This window comes from Macaca nemestrina, chromosome 9 (genome assembly GCF_043159975.1).
Source record: "Macaca nemestrina isolate mMacNem1 chromosome 9, mMacNem.hap1, whole genome shotgun sequence".
Classification (NCBI taxonomy): Eukaryota; Metazoa; Chordata; class Mammalia; order Primates; family Cercopithecidae; genus Macaca; species Macaca nemestrina.
In genome coordinates, this window is record NC_092133.1 from 29,294,901 (window position 1) to 29,312,732 (window position 17,832).

Here is a 17,832-nt window from a genome sequence, read left to right on the forward strand (position 1 = left end):
GGAATATTCTATACTGTTTCTCGGGGCCTTGAAACCAAATGACTACTCTGATGGTGGGCAACAAATCCACAAAGTATGGTACAAAATCAAATACATATGGAAGCTCAGAGTTCTAGGGGCATTAAACATGGAAAGAATTCATCCGATTCTCTATCAATAGGGACTAAATAAAATGTGACTAGCTACCCTAACTATAAAATTGTGTTTTTTTTTTTAATTTTTTTTTTTTTTTTTTTTTTTTGAGACGGAGTCTGGCTCTGTCGCCCAGGCTGGAGTGCGGTGGCCGGATCTCAGCTCACTGCAAGCTCCGCCTCCCAGGTTTACGCCATTCTCCTGCCTCAGCCTCCCGAGTAGCTGGGACTACAGGCGCCGCCACCTCGCCCGGCTAGTTTTTTGTATTTTTTAGTAGAGACGGGGTTTCACCGTGTTAGCCAGGATGGCCTCGATCTCCTGACCTCGTGATCCGCCTGCCTCGGCCTCCCAAAGTGCTGGGATTACAGGCTTGAGCCACCGCGCCCGGCCTAAAATTGTGTTTTACATGACCCTGGATATTGCTAAAGAGAGCACTATACGTTTATCCTGATGTCCAAATTCTATGAAAAGCCTTTTTCTTATCTCATGTTCAAAGAAGTCTCACGTTTTTCTTTTGGGGACTGCACATTGCGTATGATCTATTTGACTTCAGGCTTTATATACAAGTGTTCAGAAGGAGTCCACTAAATGGCTTTCTAATAAATAAATAAATAAATAAATAAATAAATAAATAAATAAGAAGGGCCAAAGAAACAACTCCCACCATCCCCAGGTGCTGGGTCTCCTGGCCTTCACGGGGATCATCTTTTTGAGCCAGAATTGTAAGTAGGAAGTGCCTGCCTCAGTGACTTCTCAGACAGAGCATGCAGAGAAAGAACAAATCAAGTCGCTCAATTCAAGTAAAGCTCCTCTCCAGAGAACAAACTAAAGAGATAAGCAGAACTGAGGATGCTTCACTTGGGCACAAGGGGGTAAATTTGAGAAAGGAACAAGAAGGGAATAGAGACTGTGGAAGGACAAACATCCCCTGGAAGGAAATCTTCCTTCTTCTTGCCCTCCATGGCGGACCTGACTGATGGTGTGCTCAGCCTCCTCTTTGGATCGCTCTGTCTCCTGCTGCTGTTCAGTGGTCTGAGCTAGGGATTCTCGTAATTTTACCACTTCTGATAAGAGCTGGTCTCTCTCCTTTGTCACTTCTTCTTTGAACTTCAGTAAATCTCGGATGCTAAAAAGGAAGAACACAGGAGTCAGACTAAATGGCCATCCTCTCAGGGGTCCTTCATATCATTCTCTGAGCTCATTTTCATGGGAAAGATGTCAGGTCAATGATTAACACTACTCAGGCATTAAAGAGAAAGATCTTTATGCCATGATATGGGATCAGATTGTGAGATGTTAACTGGAAAGAAGTACTCAAGATAACATGCATAGTATAATTTATTTTTTTATCTTTAAGAAAATACAATGTCTATTCGTGCATGAGAGAGTGTGCACGTGTGTGTGCGTGTGTTTGTTTGTGTGTGTGTGTGTTTTACAGACATTTTTACAGAAGCCCAGAAAAACATATCACTGATTATCTCTGAAAAATTTAGGGTGGAAGGTTGTGGAGGTTGATACTTTCCACACCTCTGTATTACTTGAATTTGTTGCAATAAGACTATGTTGCTATTGTGAACTCTGGTAATTAATCCTAAGCAGATATCAATTTAGGAAATTATTTGTTTAATATATCCACTGGAGGGCTATGATCACAGCTATAAACTCTAGAATAAAACATAAACAGAACCAAATAATATGCTTTGCTAGTTTTCTATCCATTTACCCAAAGAGATTAGTTTCTCCCAAATGAATGCAGCCCAGATAAAATGTTACAAAGAACAAAATTGGGAAAATCATTCATGATGCCCATTTTTGGAGGTTATGTGATAATATTCATTGATTTGAATTGTAAACCAGTTACCTCCAAATTTCAAAAGCCATTCCATATGATTTGGCATGACTTCCTGCAGAATTAGCACTTTGCAAGTGGAAGCTCAGTGTCTGATACGACCTCTGCAGCAGAATGAATGTAGAGCAAGGCAGTTCTTGGAGCTGAGAAGGCAGAGGAGAACTTGCACTGCAGACTCTTGCAGCTGACAGTCATCAAACGACTGCTCAAAACACAGTAATTTGACAAAGTGTATTTACCAACACCTCTGATGTAACAAATGTTTAATAAGGAAACTTTAAATCTGCACTCAAATTCTACTCCAGAAATAAAACCTCAAATTCTAAGGTTACTATGAAGACAGACAGTTACGCCTGGGCACACTGTTAAAGATAAAATTATGGGCTGGATTGTTTCTTCAGTTCTCCTCCTCACCCTCTTCCAATGCTTGTTTAAAATGCCTCGTATCGGAATCAGTTCCCTCGCATTCCTCTTCAGTAGTTGCTCTGAATATGCTTGACTTCCTTAACAAGAAGATAAAGCCCACACTACAGGCATCATATTTTCTGTTTTTATTTCCTATTCCCTCTCCCAACACCTGTACTTAGAACTATCTGTCAATGTTGGATCAACACATCAAAAAAGCATAAGAAACTGAAACAGCAACATCAGATCTGGTTAATTTCCTTGGCTGCCCAAGGAAGTGTATGTTCATTCCTGATTCATTCATTGATGCCATGTTTTGCATGCCCCATACAGTGCTGGGCTCCTGGAGGGGATATAAAGGTGTCTTCCTTCAGGGAGTTCACAGCCTAGTGGGTAGAGAAGCACATCAACAAATAATTTTCAATACAATCTGATCAGTGCCATACTGGAGGTAAATGTTGGGTCTTATGGAAATAGAAAACATAGTGACTTTCTGTGTGGTCATTGGAGTTTGGATGTGGAGAGGATGTTGGAAGAGTGATGCTGATGGTGATGAAGTTAAGACTGTTTGAGATGGGTCGTAAAGGAGGCATAAAAGGTGACCATGAGGAGAATGGAAGAAAAGGCATTCTGAGCATGGAAAGCAGCATGTACAAAGGCATGGAGGTGTGAGCAACTTGATGGGCTGGCACGAGGCTAGAGAGGCTGACTGGGGCAGGTTCTCAAAGGGCTCTGGATGACACATTCAAGAGTCTGGGCTTTATCCTTTGGGTATGGGTAGCTATTGAAAGTGTTTATGCTGGGGATAGGTGCACATGTGTTTCAGGAGCCTAAATTTGGTAGCAATGATGGAATAAAGAAGGACATGTCTTCTGCAGTCAGGGAGACCAGTTAGGAGGCTACTGCCAAATCTGGCAGAGAATAGGAGGCCTGAACCAAGGCAGTAGCACTGGTGACCAGAAGGAGTGAAAGGCCGTGCTTAGAAGACCAAGTCAACAAGACAGTGGCTTTAAGAGATAGGGGAGCAGCAGGAGGGAAGAGCAGCTCTGTTTTCTGGCCTAGAATCTGAAGGTGGGAGGGATGGTGATGAGATTGATCATGGAGAGTAGGTGGGAGAACCTGGGACTCTGGGCAGAAAATCAGTCATTTATATTCTACACAAATTGGAGAGAAATAAATAAACCAGCCGGGCACGGTGGCTCAAGCCTGTAATCCCAGCACTTTCGGAGGCTGAGACGGGCGGATCACAAGGTCAGGAGATCGAGACCATCCTGGCTAACACGGTGAAACCCCGTCTCTACTAAAAAATACAAAAAACTAGCCGGGCGAGGTGGCGGGCGCCTGTAGTCCCAGCTACTTGGGAGGCTGAGGCAGCAGAATGGCGTGAACCCGAAAGGTGGAGCTTGCAGTGAGCTGAGATCCAGCCACTGCACTCCAGTTTGGGCGACAGAGCAAGACTCCATCTCAATAAATAAATAAATAAATAAATAAATAAATAAACCTAACATCTTACTCATTTTGAAACTATACTACTGAATTCCTATGGAGTCAGAAGTTTAAGATAACCACGAATTAGAAGTTCTTAGGTGTGGAGTAAAGAGCATTACTTAAAATGCAACAGACAGAAAACAATCTCTGAGAACCCAATAAAGAAGAGTTTTGTATCACAGAGAATGTTCAAGAAGACACTGGCAAGCCCCAGGCTGTCTATTGAAGGAGGCCTCTGCAAAAGCAAGTTCAACATACATCAACAAGGCTATGACTTACTTGCTATCCTGATCCATTGACAGTCCAGACCCTTGCTCGACTAGTTTGGTCAGGTTCACTATTTCCTCTTTCAGAGCAAGAATCGTCTCCTTGGCCTTCTGCTCTTTGTCATAGGCTGAGTCCACCATCTTCCAGGCCTTTTCAATTTCCTAGATGGGCCATAGGATATCAGTGAGAAAGACCAAACTGGGTTCTAGATGCAAGATAAACTAGCAAACAGAATAACACCATAACGACAGTGTAGTTGTATAAATGTGCATTGACTAAATTGTTTAACATGAGCTAGTCAATAGTGAATAGCACATTGAAAGAGGAGGACTGGACTGGACATGGTAGTACGGGCCTGTAGTCCCAGCTACTAGGGAGGCAAAGGCTAGAAGACCTCTTGAGCCCAGGAATTTGAAGCTGCAGTGAGCTGCAATCATGCCACTGCACTCCAGCCTGGATGACAGGGCAAGACCCTATCTCAAAAAAAATAAATAAATAAAAATAAAATAAAGTAGGGACTGGCAGAGGGTATTTTTTCTTGTGTAGCTAAGTGTGGCTACAAGGCTCACTTACTGCAAGGTTTGCAAAATTAGAAGTGAAAGTTTATGTGCTTTCCAAGTCCAGATATTAAAAGGAAAAACAATAAATTTTATCACATGAGGAATGATCATAGATCCAAGTCCTAAACTGACAGACTGAATTAAACCTCTCGATAGATTTATAAATAAAAAATACATTTTATCATCTGGTCCCAAGTGAGCTCCTAGTGGCAATGTGAGCTTTAGAACAACCCACACAATGCTGTTCTTTACTGTTACCTAATTGTACCAAACAACCTTGGTAATTCCCATTTTTCAGAAACTCAAGCCCAAGCCTTCTCATCAAATGCTTATATATGGGAAAAAACCCATAACAGGGAATGGAGGCAATGACCCACGCAGGTTTGGCTTCCTTACTATTATAAACTGCAATGTGTAATATTGACATAAATACTTAAAAGTGAATTACAGCAGTTCCAGTAAAGGAGCAACGAACAGTAAATTTTGCAACATGACATAATTTGGATGTATGTCCCTGCCCAAATCTCATATTGAAATGTAATCCCCAATGTTGGAGGTGGGGCCTGGTGGGAGGTGATTGAATCATGGGGGTGGATTTCTCATGAATGGTTTAGCACCATCCTCTTGGCACTGTCCTTGTGATGGTGAGTGAGTTCTCACGAGATCTGGTCATTTAAAAGTGTGTGATGCACACATATGTTCATCACAGTGCTATTGACAATAGCAAAGACATGGAATCAACCCAAATGCTCATCAATGATAGACTGGATAAAGAAAATGTGGTACATGTATACCATGAAATACTATGCAGCCATAAAAAAGTACAAGATCATGTCCTTTGCAAGGACATGGATGGAGCTAGAGTCCATTATCCTTAGTAAACTAACACGAGAAATGACAACCAAATACCACATGTTCTCACTTATAAATGAGAGCTAAATGATAAAAACACATGGACACCTAGAGGGGAATAACACACTGGGGCCTTTCAGAGGGTGAAGGGTAGGAGGAGGGAGAGGATAAGGAAACAATAACTAATGGATACTAGGCTTAATACCTGGTGATTAAATAATCTGTACAACAAACCCCCATGCTACACGTTTACCTATGTAACAAACCTGCACATGTACCCCTGTACTTAAAAGGTTAAAAAAAAAAAGTGTGTGACACCTCCCCTCTCCCTCTCTTGCTCCTGCTCTGGCCCATGTGAAGCATCTGCTCCACTTTGCCTTCTGCCATGATTGTTAAGTTTCCTGAGGCGTCCCAAGAAGCTGAGCAGATGCCAGTGTTATGCTTCCTGAACAGCCTGCAGAACCATTAGCCAAGTAAGCCTCTTTTCTTTATAAATTACCCAGTCTCAGGTATTTCTTTAATGCAATGTGATGACCAACTAATATACAACAGCTTTGAGTTTTAGGCTACCACTTAACTTTCTTGCAAAATTCTGTCAAGTAGAATGTGGGTCCTTTAAATAGATAAGAACCTATAAGCTTTAGGTTAAAATATTCCACTTGTATATTGACAAGGAATAAAATGGGTGGAAGAGAGTATTTAATGTAACAAATTCATGGTTACTATTACATTAGACAGATTACCTTGGGTAACTATAGCAAATAATTCAGTGATTCAAAGCAAAATGTCGGTTTGTGGAATATTTATTATGTAGCAACCATATGTGCTATGTTTAGCAACACAAATGAAAGATATTTACATTAAAAAAAAGATTACAAAAGTTTTATCCAAATCAACTTTACTAATTAGATTTTAATCCATTCATGACTTCCATTTCCAGATTTTGTTTGTTTTGGGATTTTTGTTTTGTTTTGTTTTTTGAGACAGAGTCTTGCTCTGTTGCCAAGGCTGGAGTGCAGTGGCACAATCTCGGCTCACTGCAACCTCCACCTCCTGGTTCAAGTGATTCTCCTGCCTCAGCCTCCCAACTAGCTGGGACTACAGGCACATGCCACCACACCCAGCTAATTTTTGTATTTTTGGAAGAGATGGGGTTTCACCATGTTGTCCAGGCTGGTCTCCTGACCTCAAGTGATCCATCTACCTCGGCCTCCCAAAGTGCTGGGATTACAGGCATGAGCCACCACTCCCCGCCCATCATAAGTTTTTAAATTTGCAATGAAAAAATTTTTTTCCATTATAAAACGACTTAAAGCCTTCTTATATTGGTTTTTCAGCAAGGATGGAATAAAGAAGGACATGTCTTCTGCAGGCAAGGAGACCAGTTAGGAGGCTAACATGACAATAAATTTTAAAATAGCACTTAAAAGTGAATAGTTTCTAAGATAATTGATAATCCATATTTAGTACTGGACTTAGAAATTCATTTGAACTGGGTGGCATCTAATTGCATGATATCAAGGCAACTGTCTAAAAATTTTATAAATTGTTTCTCATATTTAGGGTTTTAATTATGTTTCAACCTCTTATCACCATGAGTCAACAAGGAACGTTTATATTTTACCTTCAAAATAATGCAACACATTTAAGGATGAAAAAAATCTAGTGTAAAACAAGGCAATACATCCTCAGTATCCCCAGACTGAATCTCTGTTCTTCTATTATGAGGAACTGGGAGGATTAAGAGGAAAGAAAAGGGGTGCTAGGAAGAAAGGTCATGAAAATTACTACCTGGGAATTCTCAAGGCAATCTTTACTAAAACAGCAGAAAAAGCAGAAATATGAAAATATCTTTAACAGTTAAACTATCATCATGAGGTATTAAATTACTCATCATGCATCAAATAAGACATATTGAGATTCCAAATATTGCATTTACTTATCTCTAAATCTTTTCCCAGAAACCAAGCCAGTAAGATTCTCCATTATTTTCTGCATGATGTGATTCACCCAGGCTAAAAAATCATTTTCTTTGAGAATGAACATTATTCCTTAGGCTTAATGAATATAAAATCATGTAAATTTTTACCTAATAACTCATTTACTACCAGCCTAGAGGTGCCAATGTAATGAGAGAATGATGTTTTAAATTCAGGTTCATTCCATTTCTAGAAGATCACTGACCTTCTTTAGGGATGCAATGGTGGTCTGATCGTCCTGAGAGAGCTTAAGGGCAGTGGCGACCTTTGCGGAATTCACTACAATCTCTGCATTTAGCTCTCTGCATTTGGCCATCAGACGCTTTTCATTGTCATAAGACTTTTTCATGACAGCATGAAGCCTCTCATATTCAATCCGAAATTTTTCCAGACTTTTGTCTCCTGAAAGTTCATTAAGAACTCCCTGAAAATCTCTTTCCATTTCTTCAAATGCAGATTCTTCCAGGACTTGCTTTTCACCCTTTTCCTATAGAAAAAAAGCAGAGATGGGAAAGGGCATTGCAACATTTACATCATTACTATCAAGGAATTACTGCTATTATCTCTGAATGAAACACCTCCATACGAGCAAAATTAAAACCACTGATAAGCAGAAAAATTAAGATTATATGAAAGGAAAGATCCTTGTTCAGACCTTGATGCTTATGTACATATATATGTGTGTACATATATATACACACATACACATTATACATTTATACACATTACATATATATACATATAGGCATTGGAATATATATGCAGAATATATATGCATTAGGATAATAACAGTTCCCACCACATGGTGTTGCTAAGGATTAGATTAAATGAGATCACTGATGTTAAATACTTAGCCAAATGCCTGGCGAATGGTAGGAATTCAATGAATTTTCAGAGCTGTTATGATTATTCCAACCCTAGTCTCTTTTCATTGGGCCCTGCTTCTTATTGCCCCTAAGACTGCAAAGGGCGGCGGGGGTGGCCACGGTGTGTTGAGGCCAGACATAGGAAGATCTTGGCATAGATATCATGAAATCACATATACAGTGAAACTCATCTGAAATATGGACTTGTCTTCCAAAAGAGATTCCATCATTTTTATCCCTCAGAAATGTAGGCTAGGTCATGCCCCACAGTGTCCTAAAATGCCCCTGTGCAACACTCATGGAACTTTTCCACATTTGCTTTCCATGGTTAGATGGGAAACAAATTATTTCAAAATACAAACCCAGACATATAGATATAATTCAAGCAAGTCTGGCTATTACTTAGATGAGAACCTAAGAGTGAGTTATATCAGAATTCTTCTTTCTCTACTTTTCGGGGTTGAACTGTGTCCCCCAAAAAGGTATTTTGAAGTCCTAACTCTGCTAATCTGACCTTATTTGGAACAGAGTCATTTAATAAGTTAAGATGAGCTCAGACTGGAGTAAGCCACCCAGTTTGTGGTGCTTTGTTATGGCTGCCCTAGCAAACAAATCCACCTACTCCTTGTTATGTACAACATAATAATGAAGAAGAATGGGTGTGGTTAATATATTTATTCATTCATTGAGCAAGTATTTACTGAACATCTGCCATATATAAATTCTGTGATGGATTCTGTAAGAGATACCAAGATGAAGAATAAACAGCTTATCCACAGGGAATTTATACTTAATTCCTGGTGGAGTATGAATGCAGTTAATGAAAGCATAGAATTTGATTTGATCCCTATCATAAAATGTATTCAAAGTTCTCTATGAACCCACAGAAAGAGAATTATTCCCAGCAGCAAGAATTAAAAAAAAAAAAAAAAAAAATCTTAGAAAAGAATTGGCATTTGAGCAGGCCCAGAAGGAAAAGTGGAATTTTCACAGGGGAATATGGAGAAAAGGGGCATTCCCAGCAGATGGCAAAGCTTGAGCAAAGCTCAGTGCCAAGCAAGTATCCAAGTTGGCTAAAGAATAAGAGGGATGAACGGAACAGAAGAGAGTCCAGAAATAATGTGGCACAGCTACAACCATCTGATTTTTGACAAAGTTGACAAAAAAGCAATGGGAAAAGGATTCTTTATTCAATAAATGGTGCTGGGATAATAGGCTAGCCATATGCAGAAGATTGAAACTGGACTCCTTCTTTCCACCACATACAAAAATCAATTCAAGGTGTATTAAACACTTAAATGTAAAATCTAAAACTATAAAAACCCTGAAAGATGACCTAGGAAATACCATTCTGGACATAGGCCCTGACAAGGATCTCATGACGAAGATGCTAAAAGCAATTGCAACAAAAACAAAATTGACGAATGGGACTTAATTAAACTAAAGAGCCTCTGCACAGCAAAAAACAAACAAACAAACAAACAAAAAACTATCAACAGAGTAAACAGACAACCCACAGAATGGGAGAAAACATTTGCAAACTGTGCATCCAACAAAGGTCTAATATTCTGAATCTATAAGGGACTTAAATAAAATAGCAAGCAAAAAACAAACATCCCCATTAAAAAGTGGACAAAGGATATAAACAGACACTTTTCAAAAGAAGACATACAGACAACAAGCATATGAAAAAAATGCTCAACATTGCTAATCATTAGACAAATGCAAATCAAAACCACAATGAGATACCATCTCACACCAGTCAGAATGGCTTCATTAAAAAGTAAAAAAATAACAGATGCTGGCAAGGTTGTAGAGAAAAGGGAACATACTCTGCTGGTGGGAATGTAAATTAGTTCAGCCATCATAGAAAGCAGTGTGACAATTTCTCAAAGAACTTAGAATTACCACTTGACCCAGCAATTCCATTATTGGGTATATACCCAAAGGAATATAAATCATTCTACCATAAAGACACATGCATGCGTATGCTCATCACAGCACTATCCACAGTAGCAAAGACATAGAATCGACTTAAATGTCATCTACAGTAGACTGGATAAAGAAAATATGGTACATGGGCCGGGCACAGTGGCTCACACCTGTAATCCCAGAACTTTGGGAGGCCAAGGTGGGTGGATCGCCTGAGGTCAGGAGTTCAAGACCAGCCTGGCCAACATGGTGAAACCTCATCTCTACTAAAAATATAAAAATTACCTGGGTGTGGTTTTGGGCACCTGTAATCCCAGCTACTCGGGAGGCTGAGGCAGGAGAATCGCTTGAACCAGGGAGGCAGAGGTTGCAGTGAGCCGAGATTGTCCACTGCACTCCAGCCTGGTAACAGAGTGAGACTCCATCTCAAAACAAAAAAGGAAAAATGTGGTACATATACACCATGGAATACTACTCAGCCATAAAAAAGAATGAGATCATGTCCTTTGCAGCAACATGGATGGAGCTAGAGGCCATTATCCTAACTAATGCAGGAACAGAATACCAAATACATGTTCTCACTTATAACTGGGAGCTAAACACTGAGTACACATGGACACAAAGAAGGGAACAGACACTGGGGCCTACTTGAGGGTAGAAGGTGGGAGGGGGTAAAGAACTGAAAAATTACCTATCAGGTACTGTGCTTACTACTTGGGTGATGAAATAATCTGTATACCAAACCCTTGTGACATTCAATTAACCTATATAACAAACCTACATATTTATCCATGAACCTAAAATAAAGGTTTAAGAAAGTCTGTGCACATTTTAGAAAAGGATAAGAGGTATGACAGGGAGAAGGAAGCCGAACACTAGCTAGGGAGTTACAGACACACAGTGAAGACACTGAATTCCATTCCAAGGAGTATGGATTGCATTACTCTGCAAGCCACAGGGAACCACTCAATACTTTTGAGCAAAGGACTCATAAGGCTTGCAAGGCCTTACTTACATTTGCGACATTATGTTTTAATATTCTTCTCTACAAAGGGCCTTGGTATCAATACTCTCTTGCTGAAAGAAACCAACTGAAACTCTCTCTAGTCCCAATAATAAAGTAAAATTTCAATTCACCCTGAAGATTTTAAGGAGTCTCGTTTACCTTCTATTTGACAAGCCTGTCTTGCCCAATATGGAGAAAGTCTAAATATTTTTGGTTTTCAAAAACACTTGTACTATTAATTAAATCTCTAATGATGACATGCAAGCAAAACACAGTCTTTGTAAATTAAAATAAATGTAGAGTCACAAGCATATCTATAGCATTTTGTATAACAACTTTAGTACTAATTTTAAATTCACATAGGTTTTTCTTCCTGACTAAAAGCAGATTATTGCAAAGACCACAATGTAATAATTCCACAAAGGAAGAAAAACCATATTAAGGAAATATGGTGTTGCTGCTGCTCTGTGCTTCTCCCTTGTTGATGCTAAACATAAGCACACACAAAAATTTATCACTACAATGTTCTTGGTTCCATCCCTGTAAATGGTATTAATGTCAACACCTGATCAGCAGCCTAATGATTTGTTTGCAGTCCAAGTTTTACCTATTTACCTGGCACTTAGCACAGGAATGGAAAAATACCAAAGAAAGAAAAGTTTTGAAGAAACTTTTAGGAACAAAAGAGATTTGTTCTTATTGTTATTAAAAAGTATATTACTTTTAAAAGCAAAGGAAAAATAATCTCTTAGCTTTGGCCAATAAACAGTTGATATTTCCACTGTTATAGTATATAACAATATCTGTTTCAGAAGCATGAAATCAACATGAACCGATCAGAAAGGAACTGTGGCATTTATTTATTCTTCACCTATTCACTGAGTGTTTGCTATGTGCCAGGCACTGTCCTGTCCTAAATTCTGGGAATATCAATTAGTGGGGAGAAGGAAAAGGAAAAAGGAAAAGAGAACTGCAATATAAGGTGAGGCCAGAGGGAAAATAGAGAATTGTGAAAGCAAAGGCGAGGAAGTTGGCTGAGGTCAAGTAAGAAGAAAAGCAGAAGAAAGGAAGAAACGAGAGGAGTAACAGAGAGAGGGAAATGGAAATAACTAATCCAAATAGTGGAGGAGCTTCTGAGGCCCGCACCTGGGCAGGGTTCCTCAGAGAAATATGCAAATATATCCTGAATAGGGCAGAGCCAAGGAAATGAGGGGGTGGTGCCTCTGGGAGGCTGGGGCTTCCCTACTGGGAGTGAAGAATCAAATAAACAAATATGACTAGTGGGAGAAAAGAGGAGAAAACACTCAAAAGCAATAATGGGACAATAAAGAACTAGAAGGAAGAAGAAAGGAAATGGAAAGAAAGAGATACAAATGACAATGGGTAATGGGGAGAAGTGATGTGGCCACAGCAGCATGGATGTCAGAGAGAGATGAGAGTGATGGAGCCCAGGAGTGAGGAAGACGGATGATAAGAAAGAGATCGTATGATGAGGAAAGGAAGGAGGTGTTGATCACAGGAAGATGGAATTTATAAAGCTAGAGAAAGAGGAAAAGCAATGATGAGGGGATGTGAATGGTGCAGAGGAAGCAAGGGAGTAACTAGAACGGGGTGGGGGGTGTGGAGCATGATGGTGCTGAAAGAAGATGGGGCTTGGGCTGGCTTCATGGGAGTGAAAACTGGTCAGTTGCACAGGGCCCCTTGCTCAGAAAGGTCCCATTCTTGGTTGAATGCTCTGTTGTTCTGTCTTAAAATTCTTTGTAATTTTTGAAGAGATTTTGTGTTTTCACTTTGCATCAGGCCTTGCAAATCATGTAGCTGGTCCTGGCTGGAACAGACCATGGGATGGGTGATAGGCGAAGGGCTCTGATGGGGCCATGAAGGATTTTTAGGTAGGGCAACAGTGGATGGGGACTGTGAATGGCAAGTAATGACAGGGACCCGAGGCTCTTGAGGTTATAAATGAGGGGGCTGGGGGGCAGGCAGGGTGTCATTGAAGGGTTGCAGAAATAACCCCTCATTAGAGAGGCTGAAAATGGGGTGTACTGTAATATGGGGGAGTGGTAGGGTGATACAAGATGTTAACACAGGAGTCAATGAGCACACAGGGCAGTGGTGTTGGGCAGAAGAGCCTTAATGAAGATGTGTGACAGCAGGTGATCATATGTTAGGAAATCAGGGTGTGACAGGTGGACAAGGGCCATTGATTGGGATAACAGCAGGCATCTGTGAAGCCTTCGTCCAGGTTTCTCCTGTGAGATAAGACATCTCCAATATTTCTGTGTGAGCCTCTCTTGTGGTATCACTCCATGACTAAAGATCTAGGGCTGGGTGCATGTCACGTGTGGATTTCAGAATTCACTAATTTCCTACCACACTTAGCATAACGCAGATGCCACAGTGGGGGTAGGGGGGTGTCCACACAATTGAAGGAGAAACAGGAGGTAAAGGGACCAGAGCCAACGGAGAAAGGCGGGGGAGTGAGTGAGGGTGCAGACAGATAAGATGTTGATGAGGGGGAATATTGGAATCACCGTTTGTAACTATCGTCAGCAGGAGAGGGACAATGGGGAGGGGTCAAGGGAGAGGCGACAGAGGGGCGCTGACTCCTGACCTCAGCCATCCTGATGCTCTCTGGGGGCGGCCTCAGAGGCTGCTGTGGAGATCGCAGGAGCTGGGCGGGAGTCTGGGAAAGAAGCTAAAGGCGCGACGCGCTGTCTCTATCGCCCGCCCCGAGCGGAAACCCGCGCTCGGCGCGTCGTCCGTCGCCTGGCAACCGACACGCCCTCTAGGGGCGCTAGCGGGAATTCGAAAGGGGAGGAGCTTCTGAGGCTGGCACCTGGGCAGGGTTCCTCAGAGAAATATGCAAGTATCTCCCGAATGGGGCGGAGCCAAGGAAATAAGGGAGCGGTGCCCCTGAGAGGCTGGGAGGAGTCCCACAGTGCGGGCAGATGGAGACACCCAGGAGAAAGAAGTGGGCGAATGGGAAGAGGCCACCCAGAAAGGACGGTGGGGGACTAGGGAGCCAAGCATGGAGAACCGAGGACTAACGCTTGGAAGGAAATGTGGAGCAGAAGTTTCTGGATGAGGGAAGGACAGACGGCTACTCTCTGCCTTCTAAGACAACGAGGAATAATCTCACTTCCAGTCAGTTCAACCCTTGTAAAACAGCTACTATGTGCAAGACACGGAGGGACAGCTGAAGTAGAGAAACCACAGATGCTGTCTTCAAAGGATTTAATCTAATATTAGTGGTGAGAAAAATAGGGTGCAGAGCTTAAGATATCCTGGAAAAACGTATGTAGCACCACATCACGAAAATCTTTCTTCTGGGATCCCACTCCCAAAACCGTTTCTTTGCCCTCTTTTCTCCCCTCTGCCTCCACTCTTTCTGGACTTCAGGTACAAATAGTTGAAATAACTATACTCCTTGGTTCGTGAAATGTGTGAGACTCCTATCTGGTTTTATTTTCTCCCTTTATCCCCACCCCTACTCCCAACCCCTATCCTCAACCCCATAGGTATTCATGCTACTGTGCTTCCATATGTATTTTTGGGAAATGTACAGCATTTTTATCAGTGTATTTTTAAAAAATGTTTAAATAATGCTACTGGACTTTGGAGATTATCTTATTTTCCACTTTTTTCACTCAACATTCTTTTTAAGGATCTGTCCTCGTTGCGATCGGCAAGCATATTCTAGTTCATTGCTTCTGAGTACTGCACAGCGTTTCAGAAGGGGCATCTACCACACTTCACTTCCATTCCCGAGGTGTTAGGTAACAAGGCTGCCTCTAATTCTCCAATACATCAGGTAATACAGCCACGATCGTCCTTGTCCGTGGTCCCTTATGGACCTCTGTGCAAATTCCTCTGAAATATATGCCAAAGAGCAAAATTGTTAAAGTCATAGGGATGCATAGGGACATTTGCTTATGCAGCTGCGTCCTGCACAAACACATCCAACCATGGGGCAATGGAGGCTGAAAAACAGCCTCTACTCTCTTTCCCATGCCATGTGCCCTACTGGAAGAAGGTGTGCACTTTTTATTCTCACAAAATCTCTGTACCCCAGCCAAGTCATGAACCTAGAAGGCTGTAACTATCTAGAGGGTGTGATATTTTCAAACTCATCTGGCCAGAAGTGAACAGTTTTCCAAAAGCACAAAGATGTCCAACAGCCTAGTACAAGCCCAGGGTATTTACCAAGCACTTTAAGATTGTGTACCAGAGTTACTACCCTAGGCTGTACTCCAGTGTGTTGTACAAGGGTTTCCGTCCAACACTTCCATCCATCCCTTCCAGAACGTGGTAGGTCTTTTTTATTAAACACTCATAAAGTGTTTAGTAAATGCCAGATACTATTCTAAGTGCTTTGCAAATATTGACTCATCTAATTAGCTAATTTTCTAATTTCTGTCAATATGATGAAAGTAGTGTAAGTACATTTTTTGCTTTCATTTTCACTTCTCTAACTACTAGTGAATTTTTTGACCATTTCTTTATACATTCATAGGCTACTTGAGATTCCCTTCTGTGAACTGCCTTTTCAGCATCTTCGCCTATTTTTCTATTGGTCTTTTTTCTTTTGATTTGCAGACATCTTTGAGAAGCCTGGACATCAATCTGCTTTAGAAGACTAGAAACTCTGCCTTTATGTCCTTAAGGGAACAACAGTCCTTAATTTTGATACTGTGGCTCTTTAGCTCTTTTTTCCCCTATATTTTATATAGTTTTTTGGTATTATTTAGACTTCCTTAACCCCAATGTTATAAAGGTATTCACCCATCATTTTTTTCTATCTATTAGCTTCATAGTTTTACTTTGTTACATTCAGTTATCTAATCCATCTGGAGTTTTCCTTCCCATATGGTGTGAGATAGGGATCTAACTATATTTTTCTCCATGGGGTGAGCAAATTTTCCAACAACTCATGTCAAACAATTCATTCTTTCCAAATTGGTTTAGGAAAGTTTCAAATAGACATGAGTCTATTCTGAGCTCTCTGGTTTGTTCATGTGTCAGTAGCACAGGGTTTTATCACTGTGGGTTTTTAGTTAGTCATCACGGTTGAAGGGCAAGTTCCCCATTCCAAATTCTTCTGTGTCAAAATTGCTTTGTCTATCCATGGACCTTTATCCTCCCTTATAATTTTTAGAGTAAGTTTGTCAAGTTTATGAGAACTGTGTTGAATTGATGAATTAATTCAAGGAAAATTGACAACTGTGCAGTGACATCTCATTCATGACCTGACACTATATATCTGGTGGACAAAAAGAGGGAAATGTGGCTGAGTCATAATGTGCATGGAGGTTGCTGGAGAGGTGGCGGATGAACTGGAGAGGTAGGCTGAACCACACTGTAAGCCAAGCAAATAGAAATGAGCTTGAAATGGGACCGGCAACCCAGCTCGGGCTGCTTTGTGTGTTCACAGGAAACCTGATTACACATTGAGACCATCGGCTTGTGGGATTGCCATGATCCAGAGAAACTCCATAACATTTCTGAAGGTATATAACGAAAATAAAGACCTAGAGGGCCCTGGTCACCCATATGTTGCACTGATGTCAAGTGCAGGGCTGTGTGTCTTCCCATGTCCAGGGGATCTCCTAAAAGAGATTTCATAAGCAGGTGGCCTGCATAGGTGACAGCAATTCAATCCAGTAAACAATTTTTAAAGAACTTACTGCATGGTAGGCACACGGCTGCCCACAGGAAGCACCAAGGTGACTATGGCAGAGTCACTGCCCTTTGCATTCACAATCTGTATTGAGGGAAAGACAGAAGGGAACATCTACAGTTAATTATAACGCAATATGATGGTATAATTTAGTATATGCCATTTTAACAGAAAGCACAATGGGAGCTCAGAGAATCTAGATACTGATATCTGAGACCTTACTTATAGGAGGACAAAAAGACCCAAATATGAGCAATCAAAGAACCACAAGGAGGTAGAAAGGCATGTGACATGTTCAGCTCATAGGAAAGAGATGCAGGGGGCATCAACAGAGATGGATGGATGGATGAAAGAATGGGTGGTTGGACAAATCAATTTATGCTAATAAAACAAAATGCTTGATTTCCAATTTTCTGGATTACAGAAGACTAATCACCACCCTGCTCCCCTGTGTTGTTGTAATAAGAAGAATCACTAGGTGGCATTATAGTACCAAAAGTCCTCACCTTTCAGAGCCTCTAGGAGAAACACACCCAACAAGATCGCATCAGCCCCTAATTTAGACAAATGAGTGCTTCTATTCATCTCATTTCTCATTATATCCACTTAATTTATTTCTTGAGCACCTACTATATGTCCAGCCCTATGTTGCATACTATGGAGAGAGAATACAAAAGGAGTTGAAGACAGATCTTCTCCCTTAAGGAGCATAAGGAGAAGCAAAACGTGCATGCCAACACCCCCATAAAAGATTTTCTGACAACAGTCCCAAGACAGGATATAGTAAGCACTGAAATCAGGATGTCAGTAAATAAG

At 41.0% G+C, this 17,832-nt stretch overlaps 1 protein-coding gene across 2 annotated transcripts in view; it reads right to left on the minus strand.

Annotated features, from left to right (window-relative positions):
- Nucleotides 1-17,117, minus strand: part of LOC105478303 (cilia and flagella associated protein 58) — a 119,514-nt gene extending 102,397 nt beyond the window's left edge. Inside the window, exons 1-4 of one of the 2 annotated variants that reach the window (XM_024791788.2) lie at nucleotides 17,024-17,117; nucleotides 7,738-8,019; nucleotides 4,154-4,302; nucleotides 1,102-1,258 (exon numbers count right to left, since the gene is read on the minus strand). In XM_024791788.2, coding sequence (XP_024647556.1) covers nucleotides 1,102-1,258; nucleotides 4,154-4,302; nucleotides 7,738-7,974 — 543 coding nt within the window. In that variant the 5' untranslated portion in view covers nucleotides 7,975-8,019; nucleotides 17,024-17,117. Of the gene's footprint in view, nucleotides 1-1,101; nucleotides 1,259-4,153; nucleotides 4,303-7,737; nucleotides 8,020-13,950; nucleotides 14,104-17,023 lie in introns of those variants that run through there. The other variant, XM_011735418.3, reaches the window with a different exon arrangement.
- Nucleotides 17,118-17,832: the final 715 nt, after the last annotated feature.